Source organism: Thalia democratica, chromosome 3 (genome assembly GCF_965202585.1).
Source record: "Thalia democratica chromosome 3, ktThaDemo2.hap1.1, whole genome shotgun sequence".
Taxonomy (NCBI): domain Eukaryota; kingdom Metazoa; phylum Chordata; class Thaliacea; order Salpida; family Salpidae; genus Thalia; species Thalia democratica.
In genome coordinates, this window is record NC_139167.1 from 50446153 (window position 1) to 50469861 (window position 23709).

The 23709-nt window shown below is 25.8% G+C and overlaps 1 protein-coding gene across 1 annotated transcript; it reads left to right on the forward strand.

Moving 5' to 3' along the window:
* Positions 1-16318: 16318 nt before the first annotated feature.
* Positions 16319-19515, forward strand: LOC145832729 (large ribosomal subunit protein uL11-like). Its single transcript, XM_082940051.1, has 5 exons — positions 16319-16402; positions 17673-17835; positions 18776-18867; positions 19060-19157; positions 19364-19515. The coding sequence occupies exons 1-5, from the start codon at positions 16366-16368 to the stop codon at positions 19469-19471; spliced, it is 498 nt and encodes a 165-aa protein (XP_082796177.1). The 5' UTR covers positions 16319-16365; the 3' UTR covers positions 19472-19515.
* Positions 19516-23709: the final 4194 nt, after the last annotated feature.

Consider the following 23709-nt stretch of genomic DNA (forward strand, 5'->3'; position numbering starts at 1 on the left):
ATGCAAACAAGTTTTATATTTACAATAAATACTGAATTTTTGTAATAAAAAACAGTTTTATTTGCTTTTTTTTCATATAACACTTTGAGCTTTACTTAAAAACTTTTACAATTTTCAGCAGCTTTGATAATAATTTTCTTGATTTCCTTAGCTATTTGGTTATAAAATACAATATAAACAGTGACTTTGGTTTTTTAATAATTTTCTGTAAGTCCATTAAAAATTTTGAAAAATAATCTAAAAAAATTTTAATATCTAAATACCGAAAGTTACAATACTTCAAATTTTTTCAAACATTTTAAAAAAGGTATGAATACATAATGATGAACATTAATACAATTTTTCAGTATGGCAAGTATAATCAATAATTTTAAACGATAATTAGATATTTTTATTTTTTACTATACTGCTACTCTTAATCCTTACTGCTATACCTATCTATATGCTCACATTCTTAATTATTTCTTTTTAAAGATACTTTAACTTAAGTAAACTCTTTAATGTTGTTTGTAACATTTATTTTGTTTCAAAAAAGTTTAAGATTAGTTATTCCTTTGGTAATTGATATAACTATACTAACAATTTTAGCTACAAGGAGACCTGTTTTTACGTAATATAATAAAAGTGTGTTTTAAGCTAGAGGTTAGCTACGTACGGTCCACGAGCCGGATTTAGCCCGCGGAGTGAAAATGACTGGACCGCAAATGTTTACAAAATTTAAGTGGAATCGGCCCGGGAGCATATAAATCGTGCCTGCTAAACCTAATCTTTAAACTTGCTTTTGATATTCTAGTCTAGAGGATATGAAATGTAGAGCAAAAAAAGGTCATTGTACAACTTAAGAAAAATTTGAAATTTCCACTACATATAGTAAAAAAAGGTAATAGAGAACTAGTATTTTTCCGAAACGAATTGTATAATTGAGTAATTTTTGTGAACTAAATTAAATTTAAATGCACCGGCCCGCCAAAGACTAAAACTTTTCAACATCTGGCCTGCCGACTAAAAACGTTGCCTCTAAGCTATGACCTGAACAAGACGGAAGGTATCCGTGATGTGCGACTCGATAACCAAAAGCTTCTTTGTGCACCAGGCCCTAGGACCAAATATTTTGAGCGCTTTTTTTCGTTCAAATAACTAATAATATGATGTACAAATTCGTTAAGGTAGGAAGTCAATATTAAACATACAAGAAATCAAAAATCTAAAAATCAGTAGGTATTAAAGAATTTTAGTTGTAGTAGCATTTCTAAAAACTCGTATTGAACATTTACATAAAATTATTCAAACTCAAAAAGTAAACTTATATTAGCGATAACAACAATAAAAAGTTACGTATCTGAATAAACTTATTTAATTCTTTTTTTTAAGTTCAGAAAGTTTAGAAATTTATGTAAACTGTAACTCGAACCGCTGTAAGTATAATTTAAGATATACCTCATACAATCCAGAACGTCTTTTTTTAACAAATATCATCTTTAAAAACTTAAAGTTCTATAGAAAACTTTAAGAAAAAAAGTCAATACTAAGTTTGAGTTTGCAGCTCTGCAAAAAAGAAAAAGAAAAAAATTGTATTCTACAAGTACCTTCCTTAATTTGAAACATTAAAAGAATTTTGAAAACTAGAATTATTCAAGATTGTATAGAAGCACTATCTAAAACCTAAAATTTTTAGCAAAATCTTCAATAGATATAAAATTAAACCTTCATACTCATCTATTCTAAACCCAAAAGAAGAGATACCTAATAAGTATCACAAAAGTTTTGATACAAATGATAACTCAATAATGGGGGAGGTATTTATAATTGCAAGGTAAAGGAAGTCATAAATTATTTTTAAAGTCAATAGCTTAATGAAAGAGTTATCTACAAAGCAATTGTTAAGCCCATTAAATAGGAAATCTTGTACATAGAATCTACTGGAAAACTATTTTACATATACAAAACTTTAGAAAAAAAAAACACAAAATTAAGAACTAAATTCATAGTATAAACACTAAATAAACTAATTTGAGAAATTTTATTGTGGGAAAGATGAAACAAAACAAACCAAAAAAAATATGTTCTGTAAATATATAGGATAGCTTTTGCAAACTCTTAAACACCATTGAAATCAAAAATCGAATTAGTTGAAAAATGCAAACATTCTATCGATGCAACTTGGAAACTTAAGAGTAACGTCTACTTAACGTTTTTTTTCAATAATTAATTTGGTTTTTACTATTTAATATAGTTACTTTATATATATATATATATATATATAAACATATATATAAATTTATATATAATATTAAAATACATATATTATAAAACATAAAAATACGACAACATTATCGCAGTATATTTGGAAACTAAAAAATTACAAGGTCAATTTTAAAATTCAGTGGGAAATATTAACAACAACGAAAAATAAGTATAATTTAAAAAACGGATGTAAATTGTGCAATGCGGAAAAAATCGAAATTTTAAAAGTTAAAAAATCTGAATCTCTAAACAAAAGAAACGAATTACAAACTGGCTGCATACATTATAGAAAACAATTTATCTAAAAACTCTGTTAATAATTTTGTCAAAAATTAACAATCTATTCTAACATTACGTAATACCTGATTTTGTATAATTTTATTGCTGTGCTTACAAGTTTGTTTTTCATTGAATAAAACTTGGCTGAAGACGCGTATTAAACGCAGAAACAGCTGTCCCAAGCAAAAGTTTACTTTGTGTATTTTAGTTTTATATAAATGTATATGTATATATTTGATTTATATATAAATATATATATATAAATTTATCTAAAAACTCTGTTAATAATTTGGTCTAAAAATAACTATTTATTCTATTATTACGTAATACCTAACTTTGTATAATTTTATTGCTGTACTTACAAGTTTGCTTTTCATTGAATAAAACTTGGCTGAAGACGCGTATTAAACGCAGAAACAGCTGTCCCAAGCAAAAGTTTATTTTGTGTATTTTAGTTCTATATATATATATATAAAATTCATACTTTTTTCTCATGATAAACTAAACGAGACATTTTATCTTGAAAAACAACAATTTTGTTAACAATCAACTATAACCAAACGTTTTTAGAACTTAAACTCGGCATAATAATAATTTTAATAGTTATTGAAAAAGTACAAGTAAATATGTTAGTATATGTAAATTTTCTGATACAACGATATTTTTTTTAATGAGCAAATGTAAACAATCAAAATTTAAATAATGGCGAGTTAGAAATGATCAGCTCCCGTTGTAAATAAAGTCTGATAAATATTTGTTCTCTGTTTTACCTATTTTTGTTTAAACTGCTAAAATACCAAACTTATCATTATTAAACGAAGTAAATTACTACCATCCGAACATACTAAATAAAAGAACTAAAATGGTATTTTGGCCAGTTAAAGTTTATATCAACTGCTTATTAAAGAACAAAAAATAAGCGCTCAAAAAGTTTGGTCTAGGGACTTTATGTACAAAAAGACTTTTCGGTTATCGAGTGATACAGCGCGGATACGTTTTAATACTATGAAGAAATAAGTTAAAAAAAAATTGTTATTTTTTAACTTTAATACAACTAAATTAAATGAAAAAAATCTTTGGAACACTATTAAGTGTTTGAAAAAATTTAGTATTTTACATATTCAAATATTTAAAAGTAAAGTATAACAATATTTTTAACTTTATTTAAAACTCTACCAACTAGATCAACTACTAAAAACTCGATACACAGTATTTAGAACTAATATGCTAGTTTAGTTTTTTAAATTCTTACTAAAGTTAATTATCAATTATTATATTTAACAGTTAAAAATGATTTTGAAGATAATACACAGCTGACAATACAGAACTAATTTGTAAAAAACAGAAATTCTCTTTAATTACAGGTAAGATATAAATGCTGCTATACTGTCAGTAACAAAAATTGTTTGAAGTTTGTTTATACTATATTAAATATTTAAACAACAACTTAATGTTAACACGAAATTTTTTTTTTAAGTTTATGAAAACTTAATTTCTTTAGCAAAACAAAACATTTAAACCTAAAACAGTTTTAGTCATAGTTTTACAAACTATAGATTTGTTTATATAATGTTTTATTGTTGAGTAAGTCAGCGCTAAAGTCATTATCCTATTTATTATTATTTATTACCTAGAGTTATTCTTTCCATTTAACAACCCAGTTGAAGTGTGTTGATTCGTTAATACACAGAAACATATGTTGGTACAATAAAGGAAGATTACTGTACAATTTGTTTTTATTACAGACTTAACTAATTTTTCATTTTATTTCTTGAATGAACTTTATACAGTTGTTTAAAATCAGCAAAGTATAATTTTTTTTTTATTTTAATAAACAACAAAACACTAACTTTTCTTTTCTACTTATTTTCTTTCAAACTTAAAAATGTCTTGAATATATACTATAATGAATATTAGTAGTTGTTTTTTTATTCACAAGTAGTCAAAGTAGCTGTAAACAACTACTTTTTAATTTTTTATTGTATAATTTAAAAATATTTATTTTGATAGTTATTATAAAAAAAAATGTAATAAATATGTTACAAATTGCATTTTTTCTCAAAATAATCTCTTAAAACTAGTTGGTCAATAAACTTAGCAGATTTAACGGTACAGTTTTATTTTTATAAGTTTGTGTTAACTAATTTTCTAACTTTTACTTATTTTGTCGTACAAGTAGATAAAAATCAGAAAACTACGGCAGACAAATTCAGTTCGCCAAATGAAGATTTCTGTTTTGCAACGTTTGTATTGTTAACAAATAAGTATATGTGCAAAAAACTAACGCTTTTTTGTATTGAATTTTTACAAATAATATCTAAATTTTATTACGTGAAAACGGTAGATAGTTGGCTGAAAATTAGGGTCAAGCGGCCATTTACTTTTTCAGTTTTAAATAAATACTTAAGTCTTAAACATAGCTGGGTATAACTGGATTAATATTTTTAAAAAATTTATTATCGTTTAAACACGTATAAAAAAAGTATTTTAGAAATTATGCAAGTTTAAATTCAACTACTTTTTGTCCTTTTTATCTTTTTTCAGTTTAAAGCTTAATCAAAAATTTTCGTAAATAATAGGCTGCAAAATGTTAAAAGTGATTTTTATACCTAGAATAAAAAACTTATAAAAAGTATTTTGTAGCTTCCTTATTTTATGTGCTCTAGCCAGAAATAAAAACTGAGTGAGGTCTCTTTTGTGTATTGAGTTATATGAACTTCAGTATACTCTTAAAATAACCTAAAACCCATACTTTCAAACATTTTAAGTATAAAAAAAAATTTAATATTTTTCAACGGGAGCTATACCATATATAAGATATATTTTATTTTATTTTTTTATTTACGTGTTTCAGATATTCTTGTATAGTTGTTGTAAACTTTAACTTTTACGAAATATTGATAAGTATTGTGGGTGATTTTTGAACAGAAAACTTACAAAAATAGCAGTATTTAAATTTAAACTTACAGAGCTTCTAAATTACTTGAAGTAGAAAAAAACAAAACCAATTTAAAAAAAAAAAGAATCAATTTCTATACAACAGTATATAACTCAGAAAACCAAGTTCTATACAACAATATATTAAAACTCTAAATTTAATTTTATAGTCAACAAAAAAGTCTACAACCGCTTTCCAGCCCATTAAGCGGTAGTGGTTAGAAATCGATTGATAATATTTTTTTCAAAATATAGTTTTTAATTGATATACACTTACTTTAGCTTCTACTCTAATCTTACCAGATCTACTCTAATCTTACAATACTTATTTTTTACAGAGCTCTGTTGAAGAAACACATGTTAGTTTAATTAAGAACGAGTACTTTGAAAATTTGCTCTGTTATTGAGTATTAACCCGACTTTAAAATTTCTTTAGTACTTGCGTGAGTCAACTGGCATTGTCTGTAGTTTCAAAAATATTACTATCAGCAACATATAGTTGATTCTTTAATTTAAACTAATGTTGTTTTAATTAAAATTCTCAATGTTTTATATGAAGTCGGTGTAATTGTAATTGAATTTTTTTTTTTTTTAATTTTAATTGATCTGTTTTATTTATTTTAGTCTTATGCTTATTGACACAACTTTTATTGCAAACTTCAAGTATTCTAGAGGGGTTTTCTAATTTGTCTAATTAAATCTTAGCACTTATCAAATAAACTTATTATTAGTTTTAAAATTATACTTTTACATAAAAAGTTGGTAAAAATCTATAGTATTTTTTTTTTAAAGTTTTTTTAATAATTAACCTAAAGCTCTTATGTATTTTGAAAATATTTTATATAATTTAAAGAACTCAAGTTATTAGAATAACTTTTTTTAATGATTAGATTTTTTATTTAAGTCAAACTAGTTTAACAAATGTTTGTGATGACATTTTTTAATTTGTAAAGAATATGCGTAAGTTCATTAGTATTTTTGTAATGTATTTTATTCTTTCTTCTATTTTCTTTAGGTAACCTTTTTTTATGATTACTTAAAGAGATATCTTTTTTTCTCGTGTAAAAGTAAAAATGATTGCAATTTTAACACAAGTTTTCGGCTAAAAATTGCATGCTACAGCGGAAGTAAGTACTTAAGATCTCCGTACTCAAGCAAAAGATTACTGTACTTTTTTTTACTTAGATATTTCGTTGTATTTCTGGAAAATATTTAAGATGTGAAAAGTTGCTTCTATATTAGTTAGTAGAATTGCAAAATTTAACCTGTTAGTTTTTTTCGTTTTGTACACTTTTTTAAGTCAAAAACATTAACTAAACAAAAAATATAAACAAAAACATTTTTGTAAAACTGTTTACACAAAAAAAAAAATATTTTTGAAATTATCTGACAAAAAACTACTGTATTTGTAAATATTAGCCAAATGATGTTTAGTTATACGAAATATAACTGACTAGACAAAAATGATTTTAAAAAAATCAAGCATGAATAAAATTTTTATTTTATTATTTCAGAAACACAAACTTCTAGAATTCCAAAAACATTTGTTCTCGTTAAATAGCGAATAAATATTTTAACATTTAAGAACAACCTAGAAACCTCCATAAATCAATTAGTGTTAATAAAAAATTTGCAACTTTTATCCTTAATGTATAATCATAATCAACATCGCTATTTTCCAAACTTTTCTGTCTGAAGCTGCTTGTTTTATTTTTTTCTTACCAGGAGCCTACACTGTTGTAAGTTTTAACTTTTTCTTTCTATATAAAAATAAAAGTTTTGAACTTAAATTACCAGTTAATTTTTTATTTGTAATTTGTAAGACAATTTTGTTTACTAAAAATGTAACTAAACTGTAAAACTTAGAAAAACAACTGCAAACTATGTAACATACTTTTAGTTTATTTATATATAGTATATATAATTTTGAATAAAAACCTTGCTGACGAACGCATATTAGTAGCCAAAACAGGTAAAATTTTGTTTTTGTGTACTAAATTAATTTGTAAGTTTATACATAAAATTTTATTTGCAAAATGCATACAAAAACAACTATACTCTCCTTATGGCACCCTCGGTAGTTGATAATTTTAGAAAAAAAAAAAATTCAATCTTGATAAAATCATAATACAAATAACAAAAATATAGTAGCCTAGTTTTACAATGAGAGCAAGAATTATAAGTTGCTGCAAAAATTTAAAAATTGTTCAAACAAACAAAACAACCAAAAATACAAATTTTAACAGACGACTATCAAAAATTTGTGGAGCTTATATTTAAGCGATTAAAATTGACTTTTAATTTTATTTGGCATCTATGATATTTTACTTAATTTTAGCTTTACGAATACCACGTCTGTAAAAATATTTGTTATTCCATGGTGATTTGTAGACCAAAAAATGTGAAGAAAGAGTGAGTGTTTTTTTTTTACTTTTTTAATTCAAAACAGCAGGGCAATATCAATCGACTAGGGGTGGGCAACATTTTTATTCGGCGGGCCAAATATGAAAAAATTTAGTCCTTGGCGGGCCAGAGTAATTCAACTTTATTTAATTCATGAAAATTAATCAACGATCAAATCATTTCGATAAAGTACTAATTCTGTATAATCTTTTTCATACTATATCTAGTGTATGTTTTAAATCTCCCGTAAATTGTACCTAAGATTTTTTTTTGCTCTTCATTCCAAATCCTGCAATATCTAATGAAAGCTTCAAAACTTGGTTTAGCGGGCCAGATTTTTATGCTCTCGGATCACAGTTTTACCATCGAGGGTCAGATTCTACTTGAATTTTGTAAGCATTGGCAGGACGTACCTTACCCACCTCTACACTAGACCATCATCTCTGTACAACCCAACCGTTCTTGACACCAAAACGTTTTTAACATGTCTAATAAAAAATAAAACTCAGCTACCAGGAACTATCTCTGTGTTAAGAAGAGTTTTCCTGGTCGTATCATGCCTATCTGAGAATGGTTACGGAATTCTAAGTTAAACTCTGTTATTTTGTTATTAGTTTTTTACTAATTAAAGGATATAAGTTAACAACAAATATGATAATCTATACATTTCCTTACATTAAACAGACATTGTACTAAACTAAAACATAGTAAAAACGTTTATAGAATGTAAAATATTACTTTCTTTCAATTATATGATATTTCATTATGTTTGTTTTACTTTTAGTTTTTCTTTTATAAGTATAGCTATTGTAATTTTAAATACTTATTTTCGCTTATGTGACTTTTATTTGTTGTAAGTAAAGACTTATTTTTTAAATCAATAGTCATAGTCAACTTTCTCTCGCACTCTACTTTTTCTAGAAAGTTTAGGTTTTAAACATTTTAAAGTTTTATCTTAATTGTTTGACCATAAAACTTAATAGTTCGGCACACCTATAGTTGAAAAGTAGGTGAGTCGCAAGTCTATTTTGTACTTTCATAAAAAATATTGCAATAAAAAGTATAAAAAAAACGGTATCATATTGTGTAAAAACCGAATAGTTTCATCGTTCTAGGAACAAATACTTTAAGCGCTTTTTTTTTTGTCGTTCAATAAACAATAATAAAAAATTTACAAATTTTGTTAAAAAGAAACTATTCTTCTAATTTTCAACAGTCCAACAAAAATTTAAACATAGAAAGTATGTAAATTCAAAAACTAGTTTAAAGTGTAATTAGCATATTGTATTTATCAATAACATGCTTGTAAGCCGAAGTTATCTTTAATTTAATTATTAAAAACTGTTTAAAATAAGTATGCACCAGGGGCGTTGCGTGGGGTGTTGCACTGCCGCAATTGCATCACCTTTAAATTTTGTAAGAAAAACTTAGGTATCTATAACTTTTTGTTTATTTTTTAGAATAAAATCTCGTATAAACCTCCAATTTAGACAATAACCATTTTGCTTCTTACTCTGCCGCAATCTCATAGTTGCCTGCCGCAAATGAACTCAAAAAAGCAAAATTTCTTCAAAAATTACCGCAAAATCAATATCTTGCGGTAAGTAAGGTAAGTTGAAAATTTCCTAAAACAGTACAGGCTTAAGTATCATTCCACAAGCTATTGTAAACAAATAATGAAAACAAATCTAATCAGAGCTGAGGCAACTCCAGCAGGGACAACTCGAGCACCGGCAACTCGAGCACAGGCAACTCGGCAATTTTTTTTTAATTTTCTGCACTACCTAAGAAAAATACCACGCAACGCCACTGGTATGCACTACTGATGTAGCACTTAAATTAAGTTTATAAACATATCGACAAGTAAGAATAACGTAAAAACCTTGACCGGCTTATAATAAGAGTTTAGTGATTACACAAGTTGTGTTATTCAAAATTAGAAAAAAAACGGTTTAGTTTTTAAAGGTGGCCTAGTATAACAATAAAAATAACGAATAACATCAAAGTTGTAAAAATGAAAAATTATCAAATTATAGTTTTATGAGTACAAATATTTTTTTATAGATCACTGGTCTTCACTGTAGATCGATGGTCTTTATCGTGTACCCCTGTGCTATCCACAGCAGTATGCATAGAAACTAATTTACAGTGCACAGAAAGTTTGGTAAAGTGTTTTCTTTTTTATTGACGTTAACTAATCTTATTATTTAACGTTTTATCTTATTCAACTAAAAATCACCTCTGCTTAGTGCAGGGTCGGCAAACTAGGGACCGCGAATGTTTTTTTATTTTAAATCAAACATACAAATCTAGCCCTCTAAACCAGAAATTTTTGAAGTTTCCACTAGATATTCTTGGGTTAGTAACGATTCTCAGTGGCTGGCAACTGGCCATTGACGAAAAAATTTAACCAATAGTAGTATTTAATGTTTAGAACTGGAATTCTTCGTTTAAAAACTCTATTCATTGTTTGGTTCTATTCTGCTTCAAGTTTATTAAAAGTTATGTTAGGTTAAATTCAGCAAATTTTTGCTGTTTTGAAGTTTAAAAATAACTAGAAAAATCCTAAAATTAATGTCATAATTAAGGACTACAGCAACTGCTAAAAAGCACATTAAAAGGCTTTACAAATGTACTTTTTTTGTCTCGTGTTAGTGCAAAAAAATCAAACTTATGTGAATATTTAAAAAGAAAAGTATATTTTTTCCTATTTAAAAAACTGCTATTCTTTCCAAAAATTCATTCGTGTTTTTAAGCCAGTATAGGGTAATTCAAAGTTAAATATCTCAACTGCCTATCACAGAAACTTTTTTTTTTCATCTTTGAGCACACTTAAAAAGAAATCAATATACAAATTAACAAAAAAAATATTGATCGGCATGTAACTATTTTTTAGGTTTTTACAAGCGATTTTTTGATAACTATTTACTTTTTTTGTAAAAAATATCAATTTTTCATATTAAAAAACTTAAAAGTTATAGTTTTTAGATAACTATCTTATTTTTTGATAAACATTATACCATTTTTTAGAAAAATGGTAAAAAAAATTTTTATAAATAATTATTTCTGGAATTATATTGTAACTTTCTGCAAGCAAGTTTTTGAGTATTTTATACACTGTAAAAAGCAAAAAGTGTTTGGACTTAAATTTACATAACTTCTTAAATACTTAAATCGTAAAAATAATAACACCAACATAAAACAAAGAAATCGAGTTCTATCTAACTATGTTTAACACTTAGTTTTTTTTTCTATTCAGAAAAATTATTTTAATATAGTCAATGGCCGCTTGAACCTCCTTATCAGCCCACTGTATGATGAGTAAAAAAAATACTTTGTTACTAAAACTACAACAGTATCCCGCAAAAGTTTTTATTTTCGACCTGCGACCACTAAATGGCTGGCAGAGTGAATAAGTTAGCAAAAAGTTAATTCTTAATAGTTTGTTTATGTAACATTTAACTTGTTTAGTTTATATTTACACTAAAAACAACTCGCAGGAATAAAAAAATCTAATCTAAAGTAAATTTGTATAATTTTTAAAGAGGGTTTTGTTATTTTTCTTAACACAGGATTTCTTTAATTACTGTGGTATACTTGGAAATTTTATGATAAAACTATTCTTGAAAACATAAAAAACTAAATCTCAAAATTTATCTTCTGTTGCAACACTTTTGGTTCAGAAATAAAGCTTATTGACGATGACAAAGTTGTTCTCGCTGATCGGATTAGTTTAATTCTATTTTTTCCAACTAAACCACTTAAGATAATTTAAAAGAATGAATTTCTTAACCTGTGTAAAACATTTACAAATAAGAGATGTTTTAACAATTTAGAGACTTTTCTGGTGTTTTTTGTACATAAACAAAGCTTAAACTTGCTTTTGTGTTTAATTATCGCAGCAATTGAATTTTAATGTTTATTGAGACAAAAAATAGTTTGTTGAGACAAAAAATACGCTCAAAATACTAGGTCCTAGGACCTGGTGCACGAAAAAACCTTTCGGTTATCGAGTCGCACACCATTTGGATACCTTTTAACGTCTTGTCCAGGACTTCAGTTTAAGCTTTTTATTAGCTGTATAGAAAAATTACATCTGTTAAATAAAATAAAAAAAAGCAAAAGTTCAACAACTTTAACTAAAGCTAACAACATTTTCAATAAGAAAAAAATTAGTACAGTTTTTCTCAAAGATTTCAATTAGTGGAATGGAAGCCATATTTTTTTTTTGCCCTTATATTTGATTTAATACAAAACTTGAAAAAAAAATTCAGCTTTTTTTGGAAAGTATGATGAAAGCCAAAAAAAATTACTGTTTACTAAAAGTTTAGTACAGCTGTTCTCAACCTTTTTTTCATGTTTACCTCTTTTTGAAAGGTAATCACCAAGTTTATACCCAATATACAAAATAGTGTTTAATTTTGAGGAAAAAAAAAACTAAATTTTTTGAACTTCAAGCTTAAAAACACTAAAAATCCTAAAATTAAAGAGTTTTTTCAATTTAAAGATAATTACAGTTAAATACTAACTTATAATTTAGAAAGACAATTAATAAACATTAATTTACATAACTTTAATAAAGAAAATTTACCCCCAGGTTAAGAACTGCTAAGTAGAATTGATGAAAATTTTAATTTGTTTTATGCTTGAATAGACAATCAAGTCTTTAAAAAAAACTTTACACAGTAGCGATGATATAGAAAACCTACTACTACACCTTACTGTAGCATTTAAAACAATTATTTTCATTTGCAAAAGAGTTTAATCTAATGTTACTAAAAGATTTTTTTGCAAAACTAGTTTTAACCGGAAGTTGAAAATGTTTACAAAACAACTTATTTGCATTTTAAATCAATAAACAAAAGTCTGTACTTTTCATTCCAAAATAACTAATGAAAATTAAGTTATGGAAATAATTCTAGTTCTTTATTTAAACTTTAGTTTGAAAAAAAGGTCAAACTACAACCTGCTGGAAAGCTCTGTTAGATCTTTATTAATAAATTGTTAGTTAAAACTGTTCAGTCGGTTTTTGTTTTGTGGACTTGTGAAGTCTGAGTTTCTCAAAATAATCAAGTTGAAAACTAATTTGCTTCGCAAAAAATTCTAATGTAATAAGTATGTTTTAAAGAAAAACTTTATATCAAAGTTTAGCATTAAAAGTAAAAATTTTGTTTCTATGAATTTATCAAATTTATCTAGTTCTTTTCTGTCATATTTACTTCTATTTTTCTTGAATAAAATATATATATTACAGTGTTACTCATTATACTATATCATATATTATATTGTTATGTTATATTACATAGCACAGTAATATACAAAGAAAAACTTTTATTAGTTGTCTAATTTATATATTAGATTTTCTATAAATATAGTTTGTAATAAAACAGTAAGAATAAGAATAACAAGTTCAGTCTGCACAGAATCATTTCATTGATATTTAATTTTGCGAAATTTTAAAAACTTTAAGAAGAATTTGTTTAAAATCGTTTTCAATATTGAATTTAAATTACCAAAAAAAATATAATTAAAAAAAGTTCAATAGGATAAACATCTAGCAGTATATATGTTTTGTAAGGAAGCTTTTGTTAAGGATTACAAAAGTTGGTATTTTATACATATTTCTGTCACAATTTGTAATTGAAAACATTATTTAGCTGATGCACTGATTATATATTTTTTGAAGTTATCTACTAGTGGTTTTGAATGCTCCAATGCACAATTTAAAATTCACTATTCGACTTCTTAAACTAATTTAATGACTATCAGTAACAAAACAACACTAGATGTATAACCGAACAATCTATCTACATTATTCCTTTTTAGCAAAATTTTTATAATTTCATTGTTTTAATATCCTTACTGCATTTTCATTGCAAAGCTATTATTAATGAAGCTGCGCTAAGTTTAGCTGTTTTACCGAAGCTAGTGTTCTGTAAATAATAAGCTGAAGAAAATAAATTTGCTTTGTTTTTAGAGAACCTTTGTATCCTAAGAATTTTTTGTCAGTAATATAGAACTTATTACTTTTTTAAAACTTTGAGGATTTATTTTTTTCAAAACAATTACTATTTAAAATAAAGCAAAGCACTAAACTACAAAATTCAATTAAAAAATTTATTTTTTGCACATAAATTTTGTTTATAAAACCAAAACGTTAAAAGTTTAAACACGGTTAGATGTTTAAAAGTTATGCACAATTAGTATCGGTACAAAAAAAATTATTATATTAAAATACAAAAACTCGAGAACAATAATTTTTTTTTTTTTAATGATTTTAGAAACCTAAACATATTTTTCACTGATTTTTCTTAAAGTATTTGACTGGAGTATTTTAAACATAACAAAAAAGAAGAGTAAAGCAATTTTCAAAAACAAAAAGCTGCATACTATATTTTGTTGTATACCACAAAATATGAAATTAAAAACTTTGAGTAAAAAACTTAACAATTTACTTAATGTCTTTTGTATTGTTTCATTTTAGAATAAAATTATTTGTTAGAGATATAGGATTTTTCAGATAACCAAGCTGATTTTTATACACCAAGTCCTTGGACCAAGTTTTTTGAGCACTTATTTTATTTTGTCGTTACAAAAACAATACTTACATAGATGATATCTAAAGTCAAAACTTGTATATTTTATGGTCTAATAGGAAACTTAATATGAAAAGATGTAAAACTTTGCATTACTGAGTAATAAAAAATACTTTGTTATACGTATAATATTGTTACATTATAATTATCCTATATTATACTTAATTTTCAACAAAAAATTTAAACGAGTAAGTTAAACATAATAAATTAACATAATAAATGAAAATTTGTCGTATTATTTAAAAAAGATTTATGATCAATTCTTACTTCAAAATATTAAACATTGAAAAAAAAACATGTTAATTATTTATATATCGTAAATAAATTATTTATATATTATGAAACACAAACAAACAAAACACCAAAGAGAAAGTATGTAATGTAAAAAAAACACAAGATTGTTCTTTAAAAGAAAAAAAAAGTATGTATGTACTACATTTTTCAACAAATATTTCTTTTAAAGAAAGAGTTTGCAAATTAAAAATAGATGATAAAGAGAATATTTTATAAAACTTTTTATGAAATTAAGATCTAAAATGTTAGCTAAAAATTTATCATTATTTTATACTAATAAATTTATTATGTATCAATTTTAATTAATCTTCATTAACCTTAAAAAAAAATGTTTACTTTATTTATCCAGTCTTGGAGTAAGTTTGAAATATAAATAAAATTTAGTTTAAATGATACTTTTAGCTAAAATTTTAAAATAAATTAAGTTCATCTTAATTTTCAAGTAACTGTTTTACTTATAGTAAAGTAAAACAGTTTTACTTTACTATAAGTGTTTAATATTAGTTTTACTATCAGTTTTACTATTCTTAATATTAAATATTACATATGTAAAAATGTAATTTATAAGTTTTTGAAATACATTACAATTATAAATAGATGTTATTTCTTTTATCGTTTTTCTCATTAATAAAACTATAAAACACTAACATGTTAAAATCTAACATACTGTTTCAATCACTCTTCATTTTAATGATTTTTTAGATAAAATAATATATGTAATATATATATAGATGTAATAGATGTACAATAGATCTGTCCTGGACAAGACGTTAAAAGGTATGTGTGGTTTACGACTCGACAACCGAAAAGTTTTTTCATATACCAGGTCCTTGGACGAAACTTTTTGAGCGGTTTTTTCTGTCGTTCAATAAACTTTTGTAACTATTGTAACATACGATTAGTTTTAATTTAGTATATCTAACAGAGGTAATATTAAGTATGTTTTAAATTTTTATCTTCATACGAATTTTCTTTATAAAAGAATTCAGTATTCAGAGGAAAAATAAAAACCGCTAGATTTAAAATTTTTTTAATGATAGTTTTGCTGAAAAGCCATTATAAGTTGCCACGAAATTATAGTGAAATAGCAACTATGCATCAAAATTAAGCAAAAACTATGTTTATTAATGATAACTTTATGATAATTTTAGTTAAAACATAATTAGAAAAAAAGTATCATATTAACGTCAACAAATAATTAAATAAATTTTTGCTAAAAAACACTTTATGAAATAGAGATATAGATTCTTTAATTGTTTTACGAGACTATCTTACTGCACATAATAACTAGTTTTTACATTTTCTTAAATATATTTTTTTTATAAATTTTATTAAAAAAATAGTTGAATGTATATCGAAAGTAGTATAATGTTCAAGTTAATACTCATGCAATAACTAATTTTTTCTACTATTAAAACTTTTAAATATTCGTGTTAATTTAGTTGAAAAAAATTCTAATGAGAGTTTTTTTTGATAATTTAGACTTGATAGAAACTAACTAATTTGTAAATTTTGAATGTTATAGAAACAGCATACAACAAGCACAAGTATATTCATAGCATTCTAAAATATTTCTTCAGCACACTGACAATAGTGATCACACAATCTCAACATGCCACCAAAGTTTGACCCAACTGCTATCACCTACGGTAAGTGTTGTTCACTGATATATAAAAAGTTGCAATTCTCCATAAAAATTATTTGTAGGTAGTCAAAAGGCCTAAAACAGAGACATAGAAATCTTTTGTTGATTATACTATAAAAATAAACTCATTTTGGAAACTTGTTTTTCAAAAACCAATAATAACAAGAAAAATATAAGTAGTAAATACAGAGCATTTTAATGGATGATATATTGCAGATTATCATCATATTTTTCATTGTTTTGTTTTTATACCTGGCTACAAAAGTTTGAGAGGAAGGTTTTCTATTTATCTTACATAATACTACCAAAAATGTCAATATATTTCCCAAAAGTCATTTTATGAAAAAGAAGTTGTACTTAAAACTGATTAAAACAATTGTTCACTAACTTTATTAAAATAATTAGCTATTTAATTTTGTCATACTTGAGGAGTTACATAGATATAGATAAGAAATAAACATATAATTATAAAATCTAAATTTCAATTTATGTATATTAAGTTGGTAGTGGTGGTATTAAAATAATTAAAAATGAATAAAAGTCAAAAACAATATGAGTATAAGCTGATAGTAATTTAAATATAAAGAATTTTGAAAACTTTTACTGGGCTGTCTATTTCACATTAGGTATTTGTGCATTGTATGTAATTATTTACTTTTTATAATTAAAATACCTTGTAAGCAGTGTGCCTAATTGTGCTATCTAACTTTGGTATCTATAATTAGTATCTAGTATAATAATATATATGTCTCTGAAGCAACAATATATTGAAAAATTGTTGATAATTTTAATGAAATTGGTATTTTGAATTCTTAATAATTTCTTATGATGCCATACTAACCATTATTGAAAACCGATAAGTTTTATTAGATTCTAAATAAGTTAAATTTTATATGAAATATTAGTTATCTTGTGGGGTGTAAGAACTTTCAAATTTTTTTGTCTCTGAATTCTTTTATGCCTCTATTTTTAGTTTAACTGAACATAAATGAGATAAAGAACTTAACAGTATTGTATAAAGCAGGATTGAAGTTTTAGTACAAATAAATTTTAATTAATATGATTTAAAGTTTTCTCTAATTTTAGCATAATTAACACAAATATGAAAAATATAGAAACTTGTAAAATTTATAAGTAAAGCTTGTCAATGATGATATTTAGGACGGTATCAGATAATTGATGTTGACAAATACCTGCTGAGACAAGCTTTATAATTAAATAATTGTAATTTAATTGTAAATATTCACAATAACTAAAAATTATTTTTTTTACAGTCTACCTTCGTGTAACTGGAGGAGAAGTCGGAGCCACTTCAGCTCTTGCCCCCAAGATTGGTCCACTTGGTCTCAGTCCCAAAAAAATTGGTGATGACATCTGTAAGAACACCCAAGAATGGAAAGGGCTCAGGATCACTGTTGAACTGAAAATCCAAAACAGGTAAAATGTTTTCTTCGATTTGAATTAGTTTTTAAGAGTTGATAGTTGATTAAGAAGTCAGACTATTGCTCAACAGTTTCTTTTTAGTATCACAGATAGGTATTTAATTGAACAGTTGCAGCAGAAATTCAGAAGTGACTATCAGACACTTTGTCTTATGATTTAGTTTTACTTTTTCTATATGCTGTAAGTAGTTAGTATATATTTAATATATTTATTATATTTTTTGTATGATAACCCATCTTAAACATCATTAGTCAAATTTACTTTTAAAAATAAAAGCAACATTTTTAACAGTTAATTTTTGTTTACCCCAATCTCAGAAATATTGTTGTGGTTATGAAGTCATTTTCTAGGAATAATACTAAAATGATATATTAAATTGTAAATAATAAAATTTAAGTTGTTAAAATGAGCTATATACTGAAATATAGATTAAATCAAGCCTAGTTATTATAATTATTTAGAAAAAATATTGATGTATAATATTCCATCTTTAACTTTTTTCATATATCAAAATAATTTAGTAAAATTTTTTATTTAAGAAATAATTATCCTAAAAACCTGTAGCTACACACCTTACAAAATAATATAAATAGAATTGTTAAGCTATTGAAGTAATATATTTTTGGAAATTTAATCAATCAAGTAATATAAAATAATGATGTATGCTAAAGCTTGTTAATGATGATACTTAGGACGGTATCAGATATTTTACTGTTGACAAAAACCTACCTGAAACAAGCTGAAACATCTTAATTTATATTTATTTTGAAAATATCTGGTTTAAATATATTTGTTAATCATGCAATCAGGTCCAGAGTTGGTTGTTTTTGTCAAGCATTTGGTATTGAATAAAATGTGTGCTACTAAACTATGCTACATACATCATAGTAATTGAAATTTAAACGTGTAATGATGTTTATCTACTTTCTCACAGACAAGCCCAGGTCAGCGTTGTCCCATCAGCATCTTCCCTGATCATCAAAGCCTTGAGGGAACCCCCACGTGACAAGAAGAAGCAGAAAAACAGTAAGTATAAATTGGTAGAGGATGGCTACCTCATCCAACGCTGTGTAACTGCTGGTTGATGGCTTTTTTCTGAAAGCTTCCATTCAAACGGAGCAACTGCAGATAACCAGCGTCATTTTTTTAGAGCCTCGGTGTTTGCTTGTCACCGATATCAAAACTTGCCCTAAGTAATTCGTTTTTGTTGCCTTACAGTCCTGCACAACGGAAACATCACCTTGGATGACGTGTACGGAGTCGCCCGCGTGATGAGACCCCGATCCATGGCCAGGCTTTTCAGCGGCACCGTTTGCGTGAGTAGAATTATTGCTTGGTTTATGTTAAAAATCTTTCTACAAATCCCTAGCCCACAGTGTTTAAAACTATCTTGTTAATGATGATATTTAGGACGGTATCAGATGTTATTACTGTTGACAAAAACCTACCTGAAACAAGTTATAATGGTTTATTAAATAAAATAATTTTTAATTTGATAACTGACTTCATTATCTTTTTTCAGGAAATGTTGGGAACAGCACAGAGTATCGGCTGCACCGTCGACAACCAGCCCCCGCATGACATCATTGAACAAATTCAAGAAGGCAGCATCGTGTGCCCTGATGAATAAATTACTGTGTTTTAATAGTGTCAAAATAAAACTTTAGACAATTATCAGACTTGTTACTTATTCTTAAACGTAGTTTGTAAATTTTCAAGTTAACATGATTAGTTAACCTTCAATTTTAAGTTAGCATGATTAGCTATTTAATATAGATGTATTTCAATGTAGTTCAATAATAGAATCAATGTTTTATTGCTATTAAGGTAGAATATTAAATTATGTTATTAAACGAAACTGCCCTTTTTAAACAACAAAAAAATTAAGTTGACAGAAACGGTTTAACTAGTATTATTTATATTATTTGAGATTTTACACAATCCAGGACTATTCTAACTGAATAGATGCAGACAAAACCTTTTTCTGGCTGCTAGAGCAAAAGAAAATTTAAAATATTTTTATAAACTGTTATTGGTATAACTAACCTTAAATTCAAAATTGCTAAGTCTTAAAAAACCAAACGATATTTAATTATAAATAAAATTAGTATCTAATGTGAATAAAAAGTTGAAAAATACTTAAGTATCGAGGTATGATAGAGCAAATCTCAGTATTCAACAAATAAAATTTATTCTGTTAATATGAGTTAATTGTACATACAATAGTAGAAAACAATTTAATATTTACTTTTATGTTAAAATGTAAACAACTATTATATGTCAGAATTCCTTTTTTATACGCGTTAAAAAATAATATAAAACCGGCCTTTATCTAGGAGTTCATAAACTGCGCGCAATCTTTATTGCACATGCCTGTAAATAGGTGCTTACCATCGAAGTTAAGACGGTCTCTATTTTTTTCAAAACCTTTTTAAGGTCGACAAATGCGACTAACTATGCTGAATGATTACAAGCTGAATTATAACTAACCCCATCTAATTTCAAACTCAAAAACCTATGATTATTCATCTACTATTTATAAAGCCTTGTTAAAATACCCTCTTATGATCCTTAGTTGATCCCCTAACTTCTAATATGACCTCAAGATGGCCATGCAAAACACTAAAGGAAGCCCTGATATAGGTATTCTAGTAATTTCTATAATAGCAAAATTAAACCTGACTTTCATACTAGAAACGCAATAACCTTATATTAACAAAACGTCAAAATTTATTATTAAGACTATCCGAGTTTCATGAATAAAGGTCGAAAAATGTTGTTTAAGTTGAGAGTAACAAGCTTACCTGCTTAAATAAGCGATAATTAGTGATCCTACAGATCCGACCGATTTTAATAAGATCTTTAATCTAGTTGGTTTAAGAAAACAAATTGTATTTTCTTGACATTAAAAGTTATTTAGTCTACATATATATTACCTTGTAAAAAAATTTTCCTGAAAAGAGATGAGTTGAACATTTAGCATAAAAATTCCACATTACCAGCTATTTTTTATAAGTTTTAACTGTTTTGTACTAAGGGTTTACGACTAGTTACAATATTTAACTACCTTTGTATGTACAGGGTTTCTAAATGTGGGTATTGTCGCCTCTTTAGAAGCTATTTTGCTTAAAACGGTTAATGAAGGAAGGCGGTTTTAATTTATGCTTTGTAAAATAAAATTATAGAATTTAGGAAATCATTATATAAAAGACAGACAAAAAAATTTCTAGTATATGAAGATAAATTATGAACTTCAACCTTATTAGTTTATGTTATCCTTAATTGAATCAATAAAAACATGTTGATGGATCCAAAATAATTTTACTTTATTCATTTTTTTCGTCACACTTTTTTGTGTATATATATGTTTGTATACTTTTCTATTGTTATATATTAAGAAAAGATAACTTAATTAGTTAATTTTTTTGACATAAACTCTCCTACCCCAACTTATATTGTTGCAAAATCAGCCTGATACAGAAAATGAACTTTTTCTCAGTTTAAAGATAAAAAGTTATTAAAATAGGTTTGTCATTTTCAAATTAAAGTAGCATTTAGTAGCCATTTATCTAGGTGACTCCAGAAAGCAGAATTGCCACAAGGTCAGGAAAAAGTGGGGGTTTTTGAAGAAAAGTCAGGAAGTTTTTCAAAATTTAAGAACCGTCAGATTTTGTTTGTTCAAATTTACAAAATTCCAAAGCCTTCAAATAGTAAAAATTTAATGAAAATCCTTTAAAGTCAGACTAAAATTGCAAAATTTTCCTAGAAATTTACAAAATTACTTAATTTTCAATGCCTTCATCTGGTAAAAATAAATAAAATAAGTGCAAAAAGAAAAGAAATGAAGTTTACAAACTGTGGCTAGATTTAAAGAAAAGATTATCTTCGACAAGTGTAGCAGCAGCAGATAAGAACGATTTAAATCAAATGAGGCAAATGGTTTTAACTGCCAAGAAAATTAAGCGGGACGAAGACCAGATAAAGAAAACCATATCTTCATTAGATGAAAAGGTTGAAGTGCTGACAAAGAAACAGAGAAAATAAGTTTTAGTACATATAGTTGAAAAAACTGTTTGATTAAGTTCTTTATTGTTTTAAGGTTTCAACTATAAAAGTTCGTTATAGTTTTAAGGCTTTAGCTGTAAAAGTTCGTTATTGTTTTATTGTTTTATTTTACTGTAAAAGTAACTTAAATGTTTTTTTGTTTATTTAGATACATTTTGGTTAGGAAATGCTAAAAAATTGATTCTTATTACTGACAAGTTGTGTTTATAATGATGAAAATACAAGTATTTTGCTGATTGAGCTGTTTATTGCAAATACATCAATCAAGGTTCAAGTGATGTAATGGAAGTCAGATTTTCTCATCTTGATCTGTGGTAACTCTGAGAAAGACTTTGTGATAATTAGTGTTGAACATGTTTAAAGTTAAGTAGTAAGAGAGGCTATGTTTTAGCTTCATTGTGTGGAAAGGAAAGTATCGAAGATTAATAAGATCTTAAGGTGGCGGCCAGATTCATAGATAATCATTAAAAAAAAGTTTTAATTGACTTGGAACATCTAAAGACCACATTAGAAATAAAAGACTACGCGCTACTCGATCAAAGATGATTAAAAGCCATCTAGAAAAAAAGATTAAAATGATCTTTAGGACGAGTAACTAAAGTCATTAACTTGAGTGTTATATCAAAATGATGAATTATCATAAGGTAACTAAAGCTGCTTCCCTACAAGACGAAAAAGACATACCAACAAGACGGAAAAAAACATAATTCACACAAAACCAAAAATTTAAATGAGCATAGATCTTTTTCATTAACTTGTAAACTGGTAATGTTTATTTTTCTGTTAAAAAACTTTTAAAATTTAAGCTTCTGTTAGCAAATAGAATGACAGATTGAACGCACACAAAGTGTAAAGTAGTTAATAAGTCCGTAGTTACATTCTACTACCGATAAAAGTAATATCTGAATTATCTTAAATAAATTTTGACACAATCTTGTAAACGTAGGTACTATTGTGAAATATGATGAAACATTCTTTCGTTTGATAAATCTAAAACTTAGTAAAAATTCAACCGTAGTAAATAAACTGAAGCCTTAAACTCTTAATGTGTAATTACTATGCAGGAGATAAAGTCCACTTTTATCTTTATATTTATAATGTTCTGATTTTAGCCTTTGAAAGGATGAAACTACATTTTAAAAATTAGTCTTTCACGTTTCAAAAGCACGGGACACTATACCTAACTTCAATAAAACCTTAAAACTATCTAAGTTTTGAGTTTATAAGTTTTTGGAGTAAGGAGATGAAGCCTTTTCCACCGCTTGATTTTTATATAGTGCAATACTTGGTGTTTCATGTACTGAAGGCAAAGGTCTTTTTCTGTTTCACATCCAAAAATTGATGCTTTGAAGACCTCTTGTAAGAGAGAATGGGATAAAATACCTCCATAACTTTATTGAAGTACTTTTCTCCTACTTAAAAACATGGACATTTCATAAAAGCAAACTTTTTTTCGTACTTTTTGCAAAGAAACAAATTTTGAATTAATCCAAGGACCTCCCTGTTTACTTTAGAAGTATTTTTGAAATATTTTGAACTAAATTATGAGAGTATAAATATGAGATTAGCAATACAGAATAGTTTCAATTTATTTAATACCACAACTCTAGTTTAATTAATGATAAAACATATTATACAAAAATTTGTTTTTAAATATCATCAATGTAACAAAATCTGGTTACATGACAATTCAAATTCGGACAACTCAAATTCCGACAATTCAAATTCTTAAAAATTTTTTTTAAAAACTATATCTCAATAAGTAATATCATTTTGAAAAAAATAAAATAAACATATATAGAT

What these genes read in the sequence shown, in the direction of transcription:
- LOC145832729 (XM_082940051.1), top strand. Translation starts at nt 16,366, where the DNA reads ATGCCACCAAAGTTTGACCCAACTGCTATCACCTACG. An exon ending in CAAGAAGAAGCAGAAAAACA is followed by an intron (nt 18,868 to 19,059) that starts GTAAGTATAAAT and finishes GTTGCCTTACAG; the next exon opens with TCCTGCACAACGGAAACATC. An exon ending in TTTTCAGCGGCACCGTTTGC is followed by an intron (nt 19,158 to 19,363) that starts GTGAGTAGAATT and finishes ATCTTTTTTCAG; the next exon opens with GAAATGTTGGGAACAGCACA.